The 17649-nt window shown below is 46.7% G+C and overlaps 1 protein-coding gene across 10 annotated transcripts in view; it reads left to right on the forward strand.

Annotated features, from left to right (window-relative positions):
- The window catches only part of RIN2 (Ras and Rab interactor 2), a 212063-nt gene that overhangs the window by 90149 nt on the left and 104265 nt on the right, over positions 1 to 17649 (forward strand). For 7 of the 10 annotated variants that reach the window (XR_004969777.1, XR_004969778.1, XM_036321036.1 and 4 more), the window contains 2 exons: positions 14315 to 14455; positions 16905 to 16997. Coding sequence is in view for 7 of the 10 variants with exons in the window: in XM_036321036.1 (XP_036176929.1) it covers positions 14453 to 14455; positions 16905 to 16997 (96 nt within the window). In the remaining 3 variants the exon portion in view is untranslated. Of the gene's footprint in view, positions 1 to 14314; positions 14456 to 15500; positions 15598 to 16904; positions 16998 to 17649 lie in introns of those variants that run through there. The other 3 variants (XM_036321043.1, XM_036321037.1, XM_036321038.1) reach the window with 2 other exon arrangements.

A 17649-nucleotide genomic window follows, 5' to 3' on the forward strand; every position in this document is an offset into this window, starting at 1 on the left:
TCAATTATGAGTTTCACAGTGGTTCCATGTGGCTGGAATAACAGGGCAATTTTCCTTTGGAGAGGAGAATACCCAAACTAATGAAGATGTATTTTATTGAATAACACTTTATTGCAGTGAATTATGGAGTGCCCAGCACTATTTTAAGTACTGTCACAGATTTACTCATGAATTCATTCCACAAATTTTTACTGGGCGGGGAAGCGTGAGGCGCCGTCAGGGCAGATGTTATGCGTTTGTCCACATTTTATAGAGACGCTGGTAACACTCTGAACATCAGACAATACCCCGGGCCCTGCCCCGTAGAAATGCACGGCTGGTGGGCGATAAGAAGAAACATGGAAATAAATCTTTGAGTCAGATGTCAGAAGACTGTGCATTATATGCTACAAAATGAATTGTTTTCGGGTTCAGTAAAACTGGTGAATTTTTAAAAAAAAGTTTGGACTTCATGTTCTGAGTGGCAGGGTGTGTTGATTAGAATGTGTGTGTTAGAGTAGGGTTGTTCAAACTTGAGGGGAGGGTATCTGGCAAGGAAGACCCCCACTCACCCTTCGGAGGGAGCTGGCTTATATCGAGATGTGTAGGTTTGGGTGTGAAGCCTGGAGCCGCCACAGACATTTCAGCGCTGGCCACACTGACGACGGGCCGCACTGCTCCCGGGAAGGCAGAACCAGGGGACAGAAATAGCCACAGAAAAAGGAACTCGTTGGCATCGTGCAGTCCCTGGTGTGGACTCCGCCACACTCCTCAGTCACTTTGCTCCTTAGTGATTAAGTTTCTGTCTTGAAATAAGTTCACTTCCAGAAAAGTTCAGAGCACTCCCGTTTGCCATTTATGCAGATTCACCGATTGTAGCTTTTTGATCCATTTGCTGAATCTTTCTCTGACCCAGCTGAGAGCAGGTTGCAGACATCAGGTCCCTTTACTTCTTCCATATGCAATTCTTGGGAACAGGGATGTTGCCCCGGCCAGTGCGGTTCAGTTGGTTAGAGTGTCATCCCATGCAGCAGACGGTCATGGGTTCCATTCCTGGTCAGGACCGTGCACATGCCTGGGTTGTGGGTTTGGTGCTGATAGGGGTACATGAGGGGGTGGTCAATTGGTGTGTCTCCCTCTCACATCGATGTTTCTCTCTCCCTTCCTCCCTCTCTAAAAAATATATACATATATATATATATGTATATATGTATATGTGTATATATGTGTATATATGTGTATATATATGTATATATGTATATATATAAAATAAAAAATAGGGATGTCCTCTTACATTCCCACCGTCCTATCATCCAAGACTGGAGCTTAAACATTGATAATGGTATTTTTTTAATCTAAATCACAGATACCAGTTTTTCACAGTTTTCCTGTTAAAAAAACATACTAGATAGTGTCCTCTGTAGTATGTTTCTTTCTTCAGAATCATGTCCTTTGCAGTGGGGTTTGGTTCCCTTTAATCTCTTTGAACCTGTAATGTTTACTCAGCATTTCTTTGTGTTTCATTATGTTGATTTTTCCCCCCAAATCTAGGCCAGCTCTTTTATAGAGTCTTCCTCAGTTGGGGTGTACACCTCTAGCCAGAGTATTCTGTGATTGATGTGTTCTCGGGACATGGCATCTGGAGGAACACAGCATCTGTCTGCCCTCACTGGGGATATTAATTTTGATCACCTGGTCGAGATGTTGTCTGGTTTCTCCAGTGTGTGGTTACTATCATTCCTCTTGCAATTAATAAGCAATCTGTATGGAGACATTGCTGTTTATTTTTTAGCCAGTTTGAATTGGCTCTTCTGTTACTTGAAACATAAAAGCTCCTCACTGATTCAAGGGCTCATTGATATTGTGGGATTAATTGCTGATTACCATAGAGAAACAAGCAAGGGATTATAATGAGAAAAATAAGAGGGGTTTCTTAAAAGCTTTCTTTGTGGTCAAATGGGAGCAGAGCTGAACCAAAGGGCATGGCTATCCTAAGAAGACTAATCAGTTAGTGATACTTCTTGGTCTTTAAATGTATCTTGTTAGGACTAGAACCCAAAAAAGATTCTTTATTAATAAAAATTGCATCCTCTGTTCAAAATAGTGTTATTACTTGCACTGAAGGGAACATAACATTTTCTTTGCAAATTTGCAACAATTTGCAAAAAAAGTCTTTCCTTTCTGTTCTTTTTTTAAACACTCTTTACTGGATACTGTTGGTTACACTCATAAAGGATGGTGGTTGTTTACAAGGACATATAAATATTCATTCAAAATATGTTTGTTTGCTTTTTTTTTTCTGGCAAAAAATGTTTCCATTCACTGTAAGTGCAGTAGCCGTTGACCAGGATTCCTAAGAGAAGCAGTGAGCCAGACTCTGGGGCACAGATTCAAGTCCAAGTCATTTATTGGGAGGTGATCTCCGAGGAAGCCAGGAGGAAGGAGGACGGGAGACAGGCAGGGGGAAGCAGCTATTAAAGTGCGTTATCAAGTGCGCGCGTGCGTGCGTGTGTGTGTGTGTGTGTGTGTGTGCGTGTGCGTGTGCGTGTGCGTGTGTGTGTGTGTGTGTGTGTATGTGTGTGTGTGATTGTCTGGGTTTGCGAGCTCCAGAAGCAGACCTTAAGATAAGCAGTCTGGTGCAGATAGTTTTTGAGGGAGACTAGTAGGAGAGTGTGGAAGTGGGGAAGGAAAGGCAGCCCTCACTGGGGTGTCTGGAGTCTAATCTCCCTGGGGACGCCTAGGAGAACATGCACCTCAGAGCTCCCCACCTGAGAGCTGAGGGAGCCGGGTCAAGGTGAGACAAGCAGTTGCGCAGTGCATGGTGGCCTTCAGATCTCACCTGCCCGGCACTGCCAACTCCAGCCACCTTCCACTCTGGTCCAGGTTTGGCAGTGTGGCCGGGAGGAGCGACAGCATGCATGTGTCACATGTGAAAATACTCAGCAAGGACGGGGGTGCCCGTGGGTGCCGGAAGCCGGTCCATCCTTGCTGCTTGACACAGTCGCTGCAGGAAAGAAACATCTGCACAGCATATGTTTCAAGGGACCTGGCGTATATAGCATACTGTTCTTAATATATTTGCTCCCCTTAGCGCTGTGTGTTTTAACCAAGGTCACCTCTCCGAGAAAGGTTGTTTCCCCAGGTAGGAATTTTTCCCTGAAGTCAGGGAGGGGATGAAACTCCTTAACTAAGTGCCAGGCGGGTAGTTAATCACTACAAACAGTCATGCTTAAGCTACATAATCTTTACTCCCTGGAATGGAGATAAGAAACGCCCTAACCTTTGTAATAGAAATTGACAGGATTAAAATCAACTGGTATAAATACGGATGTAACAAGACAATAAACGGCAGAACTTCGCTGGAGATCCAGACCAGAACTTGGCTGGAGATCCTGGCTGGAGATCCTGGCTAGGCTGCTGATCAACTGAACACTGTCTCCGTGTCCTTCCTTCTTCGCCGACTCCGTCTACACCTTTGGGGACCCCTGGACCTGCTGGGGTTGGACCCCGGCACGTGGGGATTCTCTCTGCCTCCACTTTTGTGGGATCTCTGTTCCGGAGGAGGCAGAGCCAGTCTACACACACATCACTGCTGAGATTGCAGCACTGGGTTGGAAACAGATCATAAAGGGGCCCTGGGTACCCCGCTAGAGCAAATACATATTAAATCCTAAGAAATGGGGTGTGAGCCGGGCAGCAGAATGCTGGGGAAGGACCGTTGGTGTGGCCTGTGGGACGGAATGGAGCTGACACCCGGTGGCGATGCTCAGACGTTGGGAGCTGCTGAAACCATTAGGGCTGCGGCCTTCTGAGGCCTGGCTGGACGTGGAGAATAGAAGGAAGATGAGAGACATTTGAACAGGAAGACTCTGGTGTTGTCATTAACGGGAGAGCAAGGACTTCAGGGGAACGGAATGTGAAGTGGAAAGTCAGCATTCGAAGTTACCTTTCAGAGGAAGAAACCAAAAATGAGGGCTTCTTTTTGTTCTTTTTCTTTTATTTTTTTTATAGACAGATAGTTCTGAGTTTAGAAAAAGACATAGGAAAGGAGGAAGAGGATGCCACAAACACTGGGTTTTGTTTTGCTTGTTGTTGATGTTTCTTTAAAGTGGAATCAGACAGAATAAATAGTTGCAATCCAGACAGCCTGCCAACGGAATGATTTGACTTCTGTCTACTCTCTCTGTACACCTTGATTAAATAATAAAGGGATAGAAAATAATCTGAAAAGGTCAGGAAGGGAAAGGCCTAATTGAGAACAGGGTCTGTGGAGAAAACCTTGGTTAAAATAGAAGCTCCAGCTGTAGGGGATCCTCGCATTTGTAGACAGAGGTGCCAGGTAGCCTGTGATGCCATAGCAGGCAGGTGATATGGGGCTATATGGAGAAAAGCCCTTTGTAAATAAAAACAACGTATGCCAACTGGGTCGCTGTCCCCAGAGGAGTGAGGCATTAGCTCCCCACCCCCATTTGGGTTATGCCACTGGGGACTGTGAGAAGGTTGGTTTGGCCCAGTATTGAAACAGGCAACTATCTTTCCTGGTTTAACAAAAACACTTTGAGCCTTCTGGAGAAGAACAAGAGGGTGAGGTCTTCAGGAAGATGAAAGCGTTAACCTCTAATCTTCCTCTTTGCTGGAAACGTATTATAGCCACCCAAAGAGAGGGGGTTTTGTTTTTGCAAGATAATCATTTGGGGGTGATGCTCAGGCATGCGGTCTGCTTTTATCTGCAGTACCTCTAGGTCAATAGAAATTAATTTTAGAGGGTCGCAAAAGAGGGTCACCCAAAGCAAGTGTGCATATGAGGGGCTTGATCTCAGACACGGGGCTAGGGGATTTTTCAGTGCTTCCTGGGTGTGTTTTGCTCTTGAAGATGGGGAGGATGATGGGAGGGAAAAGCAGCTGGTTTAGGATTAAGAGAGGATCGGAGGAGGAGGTCTAAGATGGTGGGTCCATACTGAAGGGGGCTGTGGTGTTTTAGAATCGCCAAAGCAGGAGAGGAGGTGGAGGGAGGGGCACAGTAGCTCGGGTGCTTTAAAGGAGGGAGTGTGACCTCTTGGACTGGAATGAAGAGCAATAACAAAATTAGGATGCCTTAGGGCTGTCGAAGACAAGCCCATCTGTTTTCTCCAAGTGCCACAGGAGCGTAATCAGGGCCTCTAGAGACTAAACCTTACACTCATGCAAAGCAAGATTGATGAGGCTGGGAGAAGAACAAAAGCAGTGGTGGAAGCTGTGTCCATTCTCTTGTGAGCCCTAAGATAATCCAGCCTGCTCACCCAGTAGCACCCGAAGATCTGGATAAGAGGGACCTTGGCCTAGGCTATGAACTTGGTCCCACTTCAGCATCAACCCTCCCCATGGAAAGAGAAGTCAGTGGGCCAAGGGTTGTGCCAATCTGGATCCCATGTTCTCCTCCCCGTCTTGCTCCAGAGTCACACACTCTGGAATCTGCCCACATGTTCAAACCTGCTTGCGCTGCCTACACAGGCTGGAAGGCTTGGGAGGGAGTGCTTGGCCAGGAAGGCTGGGGCGGCCACAGAGCTGCTGGAGGGAAGAGAAGGGTGAAGCCGTGGGGCAGGTTCAGAATCAGAACACTGACGAGTACAGCACATAACACTGAAGAGTCTGAACATTTTAAATTGAAATTGGGCCTTCCAGTTCCTTATAAAGGTACATTTGTCATGGTAGGAGACTAGAACATATTTAGTTAACAGCTCTGTTAACATAAGAAACCATTGAAACCTGTAAAGAATTTTGTGAGTTTATTTGAGCCAAACTGTCGACAAATGCCAGGAAGCAGAACCTCAATGAATTGAGATAATGCACTGGAGAATGGCGGGTTACATCTGTATTTATACATTGAAATCAAAGGAAAGGGACGTAGGTGGGTTTCATGAAATCCATTGGTGATAGACTAGAGAGGTGTGAGAAAGCGAAGCAGGGAAACCTCTGGGATTGGATAAAAAGTAAAATGATAGACACATACTTAGGTGGGTGCAGGAATAAGTAACATAATAATGAAGGAATTTGTGGTATCTGTCCTGATGCCCAGCACATTAAGTTGTACCTCAAGGGGTCCAGAAAAAGGGAAGTTACAAGTTACCCAGACATTTCAAAGGGTATGTTATTCTAGATGCAAAAAGACAGATAGGCTCAGTTAAGGTAAAGGTTGACCTTGTCAGTGAAGATACCGGCGTAGGATGTAATTATCCGCCATAACTGCTTTTAGTTAAAGTTTAATTTCAGACCATCCTTTGTGGTTACTTTAGGTCTCTGAGTTTGCAAGATTGCCATGCAGGCCTTCCCTGAGCTTGTCAGGTTAGCATGTGGCCCCTTTCGTCCACAGCTCATAGCCAGACGTAAAGTATATGAGCCTCCCTTTGTCTGCTTGCTCCAGGCCCTGCAAATATTAGTGTCCATCCAGCATCCCTTTGGGAGGCAGGAGAAGGTCAAGTCCCCCTGTCCACTCAGACCATCCATCTATGGACCCATTGACCATATCTCTTTGCCCTTCTTTTTTTCAGAAGTCTCATCCCAAGGCTATCTTTATGACCTGAGCAATCTCCCTCAGATGTGAGTTTATACTCACCCTTAAATACTCCTGGTGGGAAAGGGCTGACCCTGTTGCCTCCCCTGCCCCTTGGCCTCGATCCTAACGGTGCCTTCCCTGTCTGGCCTCCCTGCCATAACTTAGGATGTGGGGGCAGACAGAGAGGAAAACCCCGAGTCAAAGAGAATCTGCAAAGCCTTGCAGAAACTATTTGGTTAGTTGAAGCTTGCTCAAAATTGAGTATGAAACTGGATTTGTGAAATACCTCAATCATATGTACTTGACTCTCCCAGAAAAATATATGAATGCCATTGGTCAACAAAGAGGGACTTTCAAACATGCCTGAACTCCCAAGGCACAATTTTTGGGCACAAAACCCACCTTTTTGGTGATGGCAGCAGATATCCCTGAGAGCCTCACTGAGCTGTGTGGGTTTCTCTGACTCTTTTGTGGACACATAAAATATTCAAGTATCTTGGAGATCAACTGTTTCTCTCTTAATGCATCTCCCTTGATAATTTCTGGATTCTGGCTGCAAGATAGTAATACATGTTAATAGGGCATTTACTATGTATAGAAGGTATTCCATTTTGCTATTTTGATATTGGATCATGTGGTTTTACTGACTGTCCCGCATGGAATCTGCAGCTTAGAAGGAGGTGTTCTTCAGAGGAGGCCCAACCGTTTCATTGTTCTCCAGCCCACTTCTTACAAGCAGGAATGGGAATTTCAAGGCTCTATCCCATATCACACAGATGCACGCACATGCACAAACACACAAAGTCCATTTGCTCGGCCAGTTATGTTTCATTGGGAGTTTTGCATCTGTCTGATGGATTTTTGTTTTGTTTTGTGGTCTCTAATGAAAATACGATGGCTTGGAAACACACCTGGAAACCTTTCCAGAATTCTGATTTGTGCATAAATGAAAGCGCTGAGACACATGACAGCTACGGACTTGTAGAGAACAAAGTGGGTCTGTGTGTCATAGAGAAAGGAAGGCCTCCAGATCACAGACTCCATAGGGAAAATCCAGCTACCAAAAGAACATGTATTTCAAAGTGGTGTAAGAAATGGTTTTCCAGCATGTATCTGTGTTCCTGGCATTTGATCTTATTTTGTCATTCTTGAAGCTCTGGTTCTTTCTGTCATCTGATGCTTTGAGGAAGCCATCCCTTAAAAACCATTCCTTAATGGAATACTATGCTGCTGTAAAAAAGGAGCTCTTACCATTTGCAACAGCATGGATGGACCTGGAGAGCATTATGCTAAGCGAAATAAGCCAGTTGGAGAAAGATAAATATCACTTGATCTCACTCATTTGTGGAATATAATGAACAATATAAACTGATGAACAAAAATGGAGCCAGAGACACAGCAGCATCTAACAGACCATTCAACCTCAGAGGGAAGGCAGGGAAAGGGGGGTGGGGGTAAGAGATCAACCAAAGGACTTGTATGTGTGCATATGAGCATAACCAATGGACACAGACATTAGGGGCAGGTGAGGGCATGTGCTGGGGGATGGGAGTGGCTGGGGACAGTTCAATGAGGGGGAAAAAGGAGACATATGTAATACTTTAAACAATAAAGAATTAAAAAACAAACAAACAAAAAAAACCTCCTTTCAGCCTAGAAGACTTCTCTGTAAAATCTCATGCACTTATCCAACCAACTTTCACTGAGCACATATGCACAGATACTGTGTAAGGCATTGGAGATACTACTCTGATAAGGCATATAGGATCCCCAATGCCTGGTTGGCTAAAGGAGGATCTTTTATTCTCTTCAGCTTCTAATGAAATGGAGCCTACTAAGTCCGAAGTAACAGACTAAACATACAGCTTCCTTCCAGTTGCCCTGATGGTATCATCTAACTTGGTTAAGATGCTAGCCAGAAATATTTCACATCTTACTGGGGACAAACAATGCGGTTTCATGGATAAAGTATTGGTTTCGGTCTAGAGATCTAGTTTCTTACTTTTATTATCTTTTATTACTTCAGCGTATGAAGAATCAAATAAAAGCAGCCTCTTCAGAGGCCTTGTGGTTTAGAATGGGTGAAGGAAATGCAGTGGTGAGCTGGAGTCCATTCTCCCTGCTCACTAGAGCTGATTGATACATTTTCATGAACTTTGCAAGCCCGTTGATGTCACCTCGGTAATTTGAAATTGCCCATGATGGGAGTGTTTACACCACAAAATAGGCAGATGCTAAAACTTTGGGCTTTTACTCTCCCCAGAAAGCCAGTTGTTAAACATTTTTCAGTATATTCCTAACTAAAGGGGTGGGTAAATATCCTAATGGTGAAGTGGAAAGTTTGGAAGGATAGGAACATATTAAAAGGCAGGACTAAAAATGAAGGAAAAAGTAGCAAATTAGTGCATGAAATTCCAGGCAACATATGCCCTAGGAGGCTAGTTTATTATGTAGGAATGATGCCCCTTTTTTTTCCTCATAGAGGTGGTTGTCATGACATTTTGGCCTAGGACATTTTTTTTTTAATATATTTTTTTATTGATTAAGATATTACATATGTGTCCTTGTCCCCACGTTACCCTCTACTCCCCCCCCTTCCCCCCCCCCCCACTCATGCCCTCACCCCCCCGTTGTCCGTGTCCATTGGTTAGGCCTATATGCTTGCATATAAGTCCTTTGGTTGATCTTTCCCCCTTACCCCCACCCTCCCCTACCTTCCCTCCAAGGCCCGACAGTCCAATCAATGCCTCTCCGTCTCTGGATCAGCCCTTGTTCATCAGTTTATGTTGTTCATTATATTCCACAAATGAGTGAGATCCTGTGGTATTTATCCGCTCTCCAGTTCCATCCATGCTGTGGCAAATGGTAAGAGTTCCTTTTTCTTCTTCCTCTTCTTAAAGAATACCTTTCAGCATTTCATATAATGCTGGTTTGGTGGTGATGAACTCCTTTAGCTTTTTCTTATCCGTGAAGCTCTTTATCTGACCTTCAATTCTGAATGATAGCTTTGCTGGATAAAGTAATCTTGGTTGCAGGTTCTTGCTATTCATCACTTTGAATATTTCTTGCCACTCTCTTCTGGCCTGCATGGTTTCTGTTGAGAAATCAGCTGACAGTCGTATGGGTACTCCCTTGTAGGTAACTGACTGTCTTTCTCTTGCTGCTTTTAAGATTCTCTCTTTATCTTTTGCTCTTGGCATTTTAATTATGATGTGTCTTGGTGTGGTCCTCCTTGGATTCCTTTTGTTTGGGGTTCTCTGCGCTTCCTGGACTTGTAAGTCCATTTCTTTCACCAGGTAGGGGAAGTTTTCTGTCATTATTTCTTCAAAAAGGTTTTCAATATCTTGCCCTCTCTCTCCTTCTGGTACCCCTATAATTCTGATGTTGGTACGCTTGAAGTTGTCCCAGAGGTTCCTTACACTATCTGCATATTTTTGGAATCTCTTTTCTTTTTTCTTTTTCGGTTGGGTTTTTTTTGTTACTTTGTATTTCAAATCTTTGACTTGATTCTTGGGATCCTCTTGTCTGCTGTTGGATCTCTGTAAATTATTCTTTATTTCAGTCAGTGTATGCTTAATTTCTAGTTGGTCCTTTTTCATGTCCTCCATGGTCTCACTATACTTATTGAGGGATTCATTAAATTTATCGGCGGTTTCCATAAAATTCTTGAAAAACCTTATAAACGTGGCCTTGAACTCTATATCCAGTCGTTTGCTTTCCTCCATTTCTGCCATTTGTGACCTGTTTCTTTGTCTCCGCATTTTGGCTGCTTCCCTGTGTTGATAGAGTGGCCCTGCGTGCCAGGTGTCCTGTAGGGCCCAGTGGCTCAGCCTCCCCAGTTACCTGAGGTGGACACTCTTGGTGCACTCTTGGTGCCTTGGTTGTTGTAGGATCACTGGGAGGAATTGACCTCCAGGCCAATTGGCTGTGAGAATCAGCTGTGTCTGAAGTGGGAGAACTTCTGTGCTGAAGACACCCTTCTGGGGCAAGACTTGCTTCAGTGGGTCTTTGGTGCTCACTGAGTCTGCTCCCTGAGTGTGTCCCTTATGGATCTGAGGAGTTGCAATCTGGATGGTCCCCCTCTGACCACTGGGTACAGTGGCTCCTGGATCTAAGGAGGTGCTAATTCAGCCTCTGCCTGAGGCCACACAGCAAGAGCCACGAAGAGGCTCAGCTGTGAAGCAATGCAAGCCGCTGCGGGGCCTTGGGCCTTCTCTTGGAAGTTCCGGGTCTGCCTGGCTCGGCTGCAGTTAGGTACATTCACATGCAAAAGCCTCTGCCGCAGCCTGGGTGGGGCGGGGTCTCAGGGAATCAAAGGGCGGAGCAAGCAGCTATGGCTGATTCTCCTAAGGAGTCGCGCGTCTCAGTGACCCAATAATTGCTGCAAGCACCTCTGAGGGAAAGCCGCCCTCAAGTTCGCCCGCTGCCCGACAGTCCAGCTTCTCCCCGTATGAGTCCTGGGTCCCCAGAGACTTCCCGGAACCGGAGTTCAGAGCAGTCGGGAGCTTGTGATTCAAAAAAACAGCCGTGTCCTCAGGTGCCAGCCCCTTTCCGCGCGCGCACGAGCCGCCGTACCTCTGCACTTCACCTCTGCAGCTCCTCTGGCTCTCAGTGTGCTTTTCTTTCCTTCTAGTTGTAGAATTTACACTCAGCCAGCCTTCCTGTTGCTCTGGATGATGTCTGCTCTGTCCTTTGTGGTATTTTTCAATTGTTGTGAGAGGCGGCAATTTCCCGGTGTTTATCTATGCCGCCATCTTAGTTTCTCTCTGACAAATAGTAATTCTTAATGATAAGTTGTAATGTTGAATCTTTATCCAAGAGATCCTTTAGTTCCAAAGCCGAATTAGCAGAATTACCATTTCAATGGCACCTGAGGGCTGGTACTGCCATTCTCAGTCCTAAAAATGCCATTCAAAAGTGTGACTCCTTTCTTGCATTTCTGGCCTAGGACATTTTTATGTTATTTTATTTTATTTTATTTATTGTGGTAAGAACACTTAGCATGAGATCTACCCTCTTAAACAGGACATATTTAGGTAGCCATTTGGACTTTGTGTATGTTCTTATTCTTTGCTCTATTAATGACATAGGCTGTTGGTTAACCAAACAAAAAATATTACTAAAGAGGCTGTGGGGACAGTGACTCTCTGGAGGAGTGGGTGGCCTTTTGGGGATACACCTGCATGTCTTTCACCATCTGCTCCAAACGCCTGCGGGCCGCAGATCAGCAGGGGTGTCCTGGGAGCTCTCCCTGGAAAAGGAGGAAAGGGTCAGAGCAGAACCCTCAGGAGGCCACGAGGGTGGGGGTTCCACAGGAGAGAGTCAGGCCAGGTCTGATTCTCATCCCTGCTATAGGCTACCCAGCCCTGGCACGTCAGTCTCCTGGGCCTCTGTAAAGGGAGGAGGTTTAGACTCAATGTAAGCCTTTGCTGCCCGAGACAGCAGCCACCAGCCACATGTGGCTGCTGAGCACTAGAAATGTGGCCAGTCTGAACTGAGATGTGCTCAGTGTAAAATACACCCTGGATAATAAACTATTCCTAGAGTCTCATTAAATTAACCACCTGGCCTTTTGCCATCATGGCCAGGGAGCCTTGGAAAAGAAAGCTCTAAACTCAAGTGCTCATGGGTCGACAAGCAGACCCTGAGGAAGAAGTGCGTAGCTTCCTGTCCAGGTTGTCCTTTGGGTCCAAAGAGCCAATACGGCTTTATGAAGCGTCTTCATTGTAGGCCTGAAGTCACATGTGTAGGGGGTGACCACTTATCACCTGGAGCTTTCAAGTGAGGGAGTTAGAAATGACACACACTTCTGAAATGCCAAAAGAGGGTGCTTAGAAGGTAACCCCCCCCTTCCTTATAAATCCCGTTCCTGATGGGTCGAGGGCACCACCCTGAGGCCAGCGCCATGCTCAGGAGAAGCTGCCACTCAGGGAGGAATAGGGACGACTGCTGGGATGTGGAAGAGGGACCACCTCCGTGCCAAGGGGCAGAATGAGGGCATTGGGCGGTAAGAGAAGAGAGGCAGTTTCCCATCAAGAAGGAATTTCTAGCCGGCGGAATTGCCCACCTATTGTCCACCCCTCGGTACCTGGGCACCGCTGAGCTGCTGCCACATGGATGAGGTGAGTGTCTCTGAGACACCAGTAGTTCAAGGAGGGAAGGGATGAACCTCCACCAGAATTAGCCCCATTTACAGGCCAATCCTGTCAACAGCAGACATGCATGTTTCACCTCTGAGCACTTTTCTTGAAAAAAGAAAAAAGAATACTGGGGATGGGATGGGGTGGGGGGGAGGGGGTGAATGGGGGGGGAGGAAGACATCTGTAATACTTTCAACTATAAAGATAATTTTTTTAAAAAGAGTAGAGAAGCAGATTCCACCTCTAAGAAGTGTACATTCCAACTGAAATTACTATTCTTGATTATTCTTGGAGAAATCCAGGTGCTGAGCATGTTCCTAATTCTTTTTAAAAACACAGCTAGTGAGTGAGGGGACTGGGAGTACAGTTCTTTGCTTCTGATTTCTTCCCACAAATTAGTTTCTCTTTTGATTGAAGAGTTTTCATGATCTGTTTTTGTTTTTCTTTTAATTAAAAAAAAAAGTTTGAGAATCAGTGCTGGATAGCGATGCAAGCTACTTAAAAAAAGAAAAATGTAAAAATTCACATAACTTGAATTGTCAAACCAGAGCCTGGAATAGAGTTTTTCTGTCCAACTTCTAAAAGCTGTGGTAATACATAGAACATTATGAAAATATTCAGAGACATGCCCTGGATCCAGACACAGAGCCGCCCCACTTGCTTCTACCTCTTAGTAAAGACAAAAAACATTTAAGAAGGAAGACTTGCTGTCATCCGGCAAGAAGGTGAAGTGTATTTCTTGGGATTGGCCTCGACCTGACAGGTCCCCTGGGGTGAGTCACTTTCTCCTACTCCAGTAATTTGGCTGTAATGTAATTATAATAAGGAAATCTTGTTTACTAAGAACCGAAGTTCACTTTGTCTCACTAGAAAGAAGGAAAAAGGTGGTGATGAGAAAGCTTTTGTGGCAACTCTGTTGGAGGTGACTTGAATAAGCTGCATTTCTTTTAAATTGAACTTGGGAGTGGTGGATGCCAGTGTAAGTTAGGGCTGCTTCTCCCGGGGGTTTGTACTTGTGATCTAGGGCAAATAAAATAGGAAGGGTATAGTTGGACTAAATAAATCAGGGTCGGGGGGAGGGAAAGAGAGAGGAAGGAAGGATGAGGACACAACTCAGACCCTCTATCTCTCCAAGATCTGGCCAGTGGCCAGGAAGAGCAAAGGCTGGAAGAGTGCCCGCGACTCAACTCAGCTCCATTGATCAGCGAACTGGAAAGTGGGCACCCGGTGTTCCTAGCCCCGCCCGCCAGCCTGCAGCCAAGGGCCAGGCAGCGGAGCCTCGGCGCCTGTCTTTGGGGGGCCCTCTGTAGAATGGGCTGGAGCGTCAGCCTCGGACGGTCTTGCTCAGCGGCAGTCAGGGCCGCCTGGAGCCTGGCCAGGTGACTCAGCGAGTCCTTTATGCTGAGATTTCAGGACAGACCTTCACCTCAGCAGTAGCTCTTGGGGCACCTGCAAAGCCACAGCGAGGTCTCAGACGGCAGAGCCTGGTGTTTCTGTAGAGGGAGGTATAATCACTTCCTGCCTTTGTCCTTTAGCAACTGAAGCAACCAGCTCGTTTACATTCCTTCAGTGGTGTTATTGAAGAGGCTTGGCAGCTTCAAAATGTTTGCAGTGTCCTTTAGTCCCATTAGGACTTTTTTTTTTTTTTTTTTTTTTTTGCTAGCTTTTAACCAGCATCTGGAATGACCCATTGGATGCATTGGGCTGATGTGTCAAGAATCCTCTTTACCACTTCAGGGAACCCGGGAAAGCAGCCGCTCCCACCGCTAACTCCGGGAGGAATTTTGCAGCCTCTCGAACTATGGTACTTTTTCTGTTTCTTAGTCTGGCCTGATATTGGGGTGGTTTTAGGATGAAACTACTGGTGTAAACCCTGGGAGAGCCAGGGAGGGGGACTCGGGGGGAGGAGTAACCACGAATGGGAAGAAGTAATCGTTTTAAATTCTATTAAATTTCTGTCGTATTGAGCCAAGGTGTCAGAGGTTATGGTTTGGGAAGGAAACTATTGCTACAACAGGAAAGACGCTAATCCAGAACTTTTTCGGGGCTTTTAAGAACTTTCTTTTGAACAATTAGAATAATCTGTGATGTGTAGTCCACTTGGATTTCCTTCTGTGGGAAGGACCTACCGTGGCACTAGGCAGCGTGTTCTTATCACCTGCTGGCATCTCCATCCTGGCATAGCCTTGGGAGGAAGGGGTGGTTGCGACCTTCATCTTCTTAAAGAAACGTGATGGATCCGCCTGCTGCACGCTCGCGGAGGCCAGAGTGGAGGTTTCCTTGAGGACCACGGAAGCTGAAGTGCACGCCCGCGTTCTTTGGGCAGCTTACTGAACTATAAACGTCTGGAATCCAAGCTGCTCCATCGCTATAGGCAAAATCCCCTGCCTGCCTGGCGCAGCAGAAAGGGCTTGCATACAGGAAATTTCTGAACAGAACGGAGAGACGCAGGTCTGGCTGAGGAATGAAGTCTTGGCTCTGGCGGAGCTGTTCCTTAACTGCTGTGCCCTGTCAGATCTCTTGCTGAGAAAACGTCTGAAAGGAAAGGAATTACAGACATTCGGCCTGGTTTCAAGAAGTGTACTTTCGTGTGTGTGTGCGCTTCTGGGTCGAAGCGGTTACTGCGCGGTCCCCATTCCGCTCTTAGTTCTGCACACGGCACTGTTTTCTTTCTGGAGTCGCTCCGGTGTGTGGACTTGGTTAATCAGTGATGGACTTCAAAGGTCGTGGGGCTGGGGCTCCAGTAAATTGCTGAGCCTGAGGACCTGAACCTCTGGAGTCAGCAGAACGGCAGGGGGAAGCGCGCCGCCCGGCTAAGGAGGTGTTTGGAAACCGGCCTGCATCCAGCGGGATTGCAAGTGGAAAGAAACACAGGAAAGACACCTCCGAACCTTTAAAGTGACCGAGCGGCGGAGAATTGACTAAAATAGGTGAACATTCTGGAAGGTAGGGTGGTGCGCACTGCATTCTTAGTTTTTCCTGGATGGAGTCCCACAGGTGACAGCCCACTCCAGATGTGGACGGAGAGGCCAGGCGTGGGGCTGAAATGAGCCTCTCTCCGAAGAGCATCGCTCACTCGCAGGGATGCCGTTCTCTGCAAAGGAATTCTGCTCTTCTGCTTGTTGAAGTGTCCCCTTGGTGCTGCTGGCTCTCCGTCCCCCAGCTAATAATGTAATAGCCTCAGCAAATGGGCAGCACGACCATGGCTTCGGTGTCTCCCACTCCATCCCCATGGCTGAACCCCTTTTTATAGCTTAATGTCACAAGAGATGTTTTCACTGAAAACACACTTCCTTTATGGCCCTCCACCTGTGGCTCGTGCTTAGGACCCGCTACACCTTGTGTATGTGGTGGTGAGCGGGCAGGGAGGGCGGCTTTATAATTGCTGCAGCTCCAGCCGTGCTGGGCAAGGACGATTTGGGGATGCTCCCCGGGTCTCAATGCACACTGGCAGGCATGGGGCCAGCTGCCTGGGTGTGTGTGTGTTACTTACAAGTGGACATTGAAGGCTTTGTGGCCGAGAGGAAAGAGTATTGGGTTTTAATGCTCAGATAAGGGAAATTCCAAGCTCAGATAGCCAGGGATATGAATCAGAATCCTATGACGCCTTTAAATTTCCCTCCACGGTCCAAAGGGCGCCCCCACCTGAGGTTATCATGATGCTGTTTACTTTTGTTGCTTACACAAGTTGACCTTGGTAAACAGGGACATGGAATTTCATCCCGATCTTTGATGTCTATGGAGAAAATAGAAGGACTTATTCCCAGTGCCCTTGTGTTGACCTTGCCTCGGGGAGAGGGTTAGTAGAACTAAGGATGACTTTATCCCATCCCAGTAGGGATTCTTGGGACATGCGCAGCCTTGTTCTTCCGCTGTCCATCTGTGATCAGCCACATGAAGTCCATGAGCTTTGGGGCAGAGTACAGTGACATCTAATATCGGTGCCTTCGGGACTTGTGCGTGAGGTCAAGCAAACACAAAGCCATCATTATGCGTTCTGTAGTCCCAGAGACCTCCTGCGTCAGCTGGAAAAGGGGGAGGTGGGGCAGTGAGGTGGGGCCGAGTCTAGGATCTGTGCTGTCGGAGGCAGGAAACCAGCCTGAAAGGGGATGGAAGGGCTTTGGTGGGAAATAAATGGCACTATGTTGTTGACGGAAAAAGATCTTGGCAGGACTGTTGTTGTGAGTGTTCTGTGGCTTAGAAAGGAATTTCCTACAGGCTGGACTAACCATTAAAAATGTCTCTACCTTCAGGAGTCCCCGGCGTGCAGTAGAGCCTCGCTGGAGGAAATGTCATCCTGGACCATGGGTACTCGCAGCCCGGACAAGCGAGGAAGTTTCTTTAAGGTAAAGGAAGCCTTCATTGAGATCGCTCAGCTGCAGCTTGCTCCCTTTGCCGGCTGGGCTGCGTGGGGAGCTGCAGGCTCTCCAGCAGCCCGGCGAGCCGCAGGGGAAGCCTGCCCTCTGAGCCAACTCTGGCTGGGGGAGCGTGCCTGAGCCCAGCTGCAAGCTGTTACCAGGTTTGACAGTGGTTGGGATTTTTGTGAGCTTCAGGGCAGGCCCAGGACCCAGGCACCAGGCACCAAGAGATGCCACCCTGTGGAAGACAGTTGAGGTGATCTTTAGTTGCCAGCCGCCCAGCTCTTCCGTTCTTAGTGGGATGGTTTTACGATGGAAGCTGGACTTTGCATTCTAGTGAATCAGGGCTGTTGGTCTTGGGTTTTACACTTTGCTTGATTGTATAAATCACTTGTGCTCATTTAAAAAAAACAACAACAACAAGAAACAGTCCTGGGCCTCAGCCTAGACTGACTGTTATTTACTGGTGTATTTTATCAAATTCCCCAGAGGTCTTTTATGGTCGGACAAGGGCGAACCAAGGCAGCATGATTAAAACTGTACAACTTCTCTATGTGCGTACTGATGTTGGTGCTGTGCAGTTACCTTGCTAGCTTAATGAGATGAGACTCTAAATGGATATTTTATATTCTCTGTGTGT

This window comes from Myotis myotis, unplaced genomic scaffold (genome assembly GCF_014108235.1).
Source record: "Myotis myotis isolate mMyoMyo1 unplaced genomic scaffold, mMyoMyo1.p scaffold_m19_p_9, whole genome shotgun sequence".
NCBI lineage: Eukaryota > Metazoa > Chordata > Mammalia > Chiroptera > Vespertilionidae > Myotis > Myotis myotis.